At 48.6% G+C, this 3,902-nt stretch overlaps 1 protein-coding gene across 1 annotated transcript in view; it reads right to left on the bottom strand.

Annotated features, from left to right (window-relative positions):
• The window catches only part of LAIR1 (leukocyte-associated immunoglobulin-like receptor 1), a 20,728-nt gene that overhangs the window by 13,838 nt on the left and 2,988 nt on the right, over nucleotides 1–3,902 (bottom strand). Inside the window, exon 2 of the mRNA XM_011932597.1 lies at nucleotides 2,310–2,345. Coding sequence (XP_011787987.1) covers nucleotides 2,310–2,345 — 36 coding nt within the window. The remainder of the gene's footprint in view (nucleotides 1–2,309; nucleotides 2,346–3,902) is intronic.

The following is a 3,902-nucleotide window of genomic DNA, read 5'->3' as shown; positions in this document are numbered from 1 at the left end:
GGCCGGTCCCCGGGTGGGACTGAGTGTGGGACGGGGGTTGCCAGGCTCCTGTGAGGGTCCGATGGGGTGAGGGTGAAGCCCCCAGCCCTGACCCAGCCCTGATCTGCTCACAGCAGATGCCCAGCCCGTGACAGGTCCCCATTGCTAATGCAGGTCTCTGTGGAGACACCACCTCTGGGTTTTCCTCTATAGTTTCTCCTTTCTCCTCAGCCGAATTTGCATTTCCCTAAAGCTCTTGAAAAACCCTGTTTATCTCAACTGGGCTTGGGGTGGAGAAGGAAGGGCAGGTTTGATGTCCTGAAACAGGAAAGTTGTGTCAAAATTAGCAAAATCCCTGAGCAGGGCAGAGAGCTGGCAGGGCTTCAATTCGCTCATCCCGTCTTCACTCATTCTTTGTTATTGACAGATTAAAACTGCATATGTTGAAGGTGTACAACATGATGTGTTGGTACAGGTATACACTGTGGACTCGCTGAATCAAGCTAATTCATATAACCTTACTTTGCATAGTTAATTTTTGTGGTGAGAACATTTAAAATCTGCCTCTTAGCGATTTTCAAGCATACGATACATTGTGATTAACTCTAGTCCTTATGTTGCACAATCCTGAACTTACTCTTCCTGTCTAGATGAAATTTTCTATCCTTTGACCTGCATCTCCCCAAACCCACGCATTTGTTCTTTTTTCTTTCTTTTAACCGTATCCCAGCTACTTATCAATCCGTTCAAAGACGCTTTTCATGGGCTGCTAATTCCACAAATGTGAGAAACACACACAGGATGCCTGCCCTTTGGAGGTGGACGTCTAGAAGGGAGGACAGACACTGCTCGGAGAATTGTCCAAATCTGCAGCTGCGAACTGCAGTAAGTTTCCTGTGGGTAAGCTCGGGAATCTAGGGGAAGGTGGGCGGTGGAGCTGACCTCCTCTGCAAAGTCCTCAGGGACAGGATGTGGCTGGGAAAATGGGCATGTCTAGACCAAAGACAGATACACGGGTCTGATTCTGTCCGAAGATAAACAGGGGAAGGGTTCTGAGAAAAAAAATTCATCTTACAATGAGATATTAAATGAAAATTTTTGAATACAATTTAAAAACTGTGGAAAGCACAATGGTCATGTGCTTTCGCAAATCACAGTGTCCCTGGGGTCAGGAAGGGAGCGGGCAGTAGTGGCATGGACAGGCTGAGGCCGGCCTCGGGGAGCCACGGAGGGGAGAGCGGCCGTCACCAGGGGGAGACACAGGAAAAGTCAATGAAGAGAGAGGGAAAGATGAGAAAAATTGAGAGTGAAATCACCAGGACTGGGTGACATGATGCATCTAGGAGGATGGAGAAGAGATGGAATGTTCAGAGTCTGCCCTTTGTGACTGTCGTGCTCCCCGCCAAGAAGCTGCCGAGTGAAGTGTGGGCTGGTCTGGGGAACACTGCCAGGCTCAGCCTTGGTGATGTTGGATTTGAATTCTCGTTGTAGAAATCGGTGTGTGGAGGTGACGCCTGCACTCCCAGGGTGACTGCAGAGCTACTCACGGCTGCCAAGACCTGGAAATAACCTGACTGTCCACTGTCAAATGAATGGATGAGGAAAATGTGGTGTGTCTATGCAATGGAATATTACTGAACCCTAAAAAAGGAAGGATGTTGTATCATTTGCAACAACATGGATGAACCAGAGGACATTATGCTAAGTGAAATAAGCCGGGCACAGAAAGACAATTATTCCTGCATGATCTCACTTATCTGTGGAATCTAAGAAAAGTTGATCAGGCGGAAGTAGAGAGTAGAATGGTGGTTACTGGAGGCTGCAGGGCCTCCAATAACGTGGGAGAGACACTGATCAAATGATACAAAGTTTCAACTAGCCAGGAGGAGTGAGTTTTTCAGATCTATTGCACAGCAGAACAATAGTTCATAATAATTTATTGTATATTTCAAAAGTACTAAAAGGAGATTTAAAATATTCTCATCACAATAAAATAAGTATGTGATGGGACTGGTATGTTAATCAGCTTTATTTCATCTTTCCACCATGTGTACATACGTCATCATATCACAATGTACCCTTCAAACATATACAATTATTTGTCAATTAAAAATAAAATTTTTGAAAATAAGAAAGGCAAAATAAGACAGGTGGAGGATGCGAGAGAGAACTGGGTGAGGGTTATGCATTTTACATTTGGAATAGTTTGCAATCTAGGGTAGACTTAAAGGGATCCCTTCCAGGCCCTCTAAGCATCAACATCACTCCCACCCAGAACTGCCTCGGGGTGCCAGAGGGGACGGGGAAGACGGGACGAAGGTGTGACTCACCCTCCTGCGTGTGGATCGTCTGGGCCAGGCAGAGCACTGGAAGAGAAGCCCCAGTGAGAAAAATGCCCACCTCCCAGTCTCCTTACGGGGCTGCTATCAAAAGGGGGCTGGATGGAGCTGGGGGCCATTCAGCATTTCATCATGACCAAACCAACCCTCCTCGACATCACTATCTCAGTGTAATCCTTCTTGCTGCAAAATGGTTTCAAGATAAATCCCAAAGTCTCCTCTTCCAAAAAGGCTCCTGCTCCCCCAGCCCTTCTTTTTGGTGTTGTTGTTGGAGACGGAGTTTTTTTCTTGTCACCCAGGCTAGAGTGCAGTGGCGCGATCTCGGCTCACTGCAACCTCCACCTCCTAGGTTCAAGCAATTCTCCTGCCTCAGCCTCCCAAGTAGCTGGGATTACAGGCGCCCGCCACCACGCCCGGCTAATTTTTGTATTAGTAGAGATGGGGTTTCACCACGTTGGCCAGGCTGGTCTCAAACTCCTGACCTTATGATCCACCCGCCTCAGCCTCCCAAAGTGCTAGGATTAAAGGCGTGAGTACCGCGCCTGGCCCCCCAGCCCTTCTTAAAGCTGACCTCATCCCCATACCCAGGCCCCTGTTTTTAGGACAAGGTCTTCTCTGGTCAGACTTAGGCCCCGGGGAGAGCAGCAGGGCAGTCTTAGGGGAGGAGGACACTTTCCTTCCCAGAATCTTCTGCACTTGAGTCAGACTTGAGCAGGGAACTTTCCAGACCTCCCGACCCCCTTTCCAGCCTCCCCGCTGCCTCCAGGACTCACCTAGGCCCAGGAGAGTGGTGGGGTGGGGAGACATAGCCCCGGTCCCAGCAGTCTGGCCTGGCCTGGGGCGCACCAGTGCAAGGACAGAACTCTGCAGCAGACGCAAGCCGACAGGATGTGCTGGCCAGGGGCCTCCTGCCTGTGGGGTTTCCACAGCAGCTGCCTCACACAAGAGGAAGAGCTTTCTGTCCTGTTCTTTCCCCTCTTCCCACTAGTGAGACAAGAGGGAGGGCGCTGGTTTCTGAAAAATGTCACTTACCCTAAATGTGGCTTAGGATCAGATGACCCTAAACTAGGTACCCGATGTGTCAGCCTCTTTCTAAATCTATGGGACAAGGCAGAATAAAGGTCCGGCAACCAACTGACTTGGACACCATCCCAACTCCACAAGTCAACGGTTGCAGCTCTTGGGCAAGACGTGACAAAACTAGAAGCTGACATTTCCCCCTATTAGAAATGAGAGCCATAGAAATCCTTCCCCAAGTTTTTCATATTGTGATCTTTGCGAAAATCCCAACAAGGTATTTAACACGTTAAAAAATATCCTACAACGCATATTATTTTTTTCAGGAGACAGTGTTGGTGAGGATGTGGAGAAACTGGATCCCTTGCATACTTCAGTGGGAATTAAAAATTGGGCAATCACTGTAGAGAACAGTGGGGAGGTTCCTCAAAAAATTAAAAATAGAGCTACCATATGGCCCAGGAGTCCCACTTCTGGGTCTATGTTTAAAATAAACAGGCCAGGCATGGTGGTTTACGGCTGTCATCCCAGCCCTTTGGGAGGCCAAGGCAGGTGGATCACCTGAGG

Source organism: Colobus angolensis, unplaced genomic scaffold, assembly GCF_000951035.1.
Source record: "Colobus angolensis palliatus isolate OR3802 unplaced genomic scaffold, Cang.pa_1.0 Scaffold96, whole genome shotgun sequence".
Classification (NCBI taxonomy): Eukaryota; Metazoa; Chordata; class Mammalia; order Primates; family Cercopithecidae; genus Colobus; species Colobus angolensis.
Note: the sequence above shows the minus strand (reverse complement) of the source record. Positions and strands in the feature narration are given on the sequence as shown.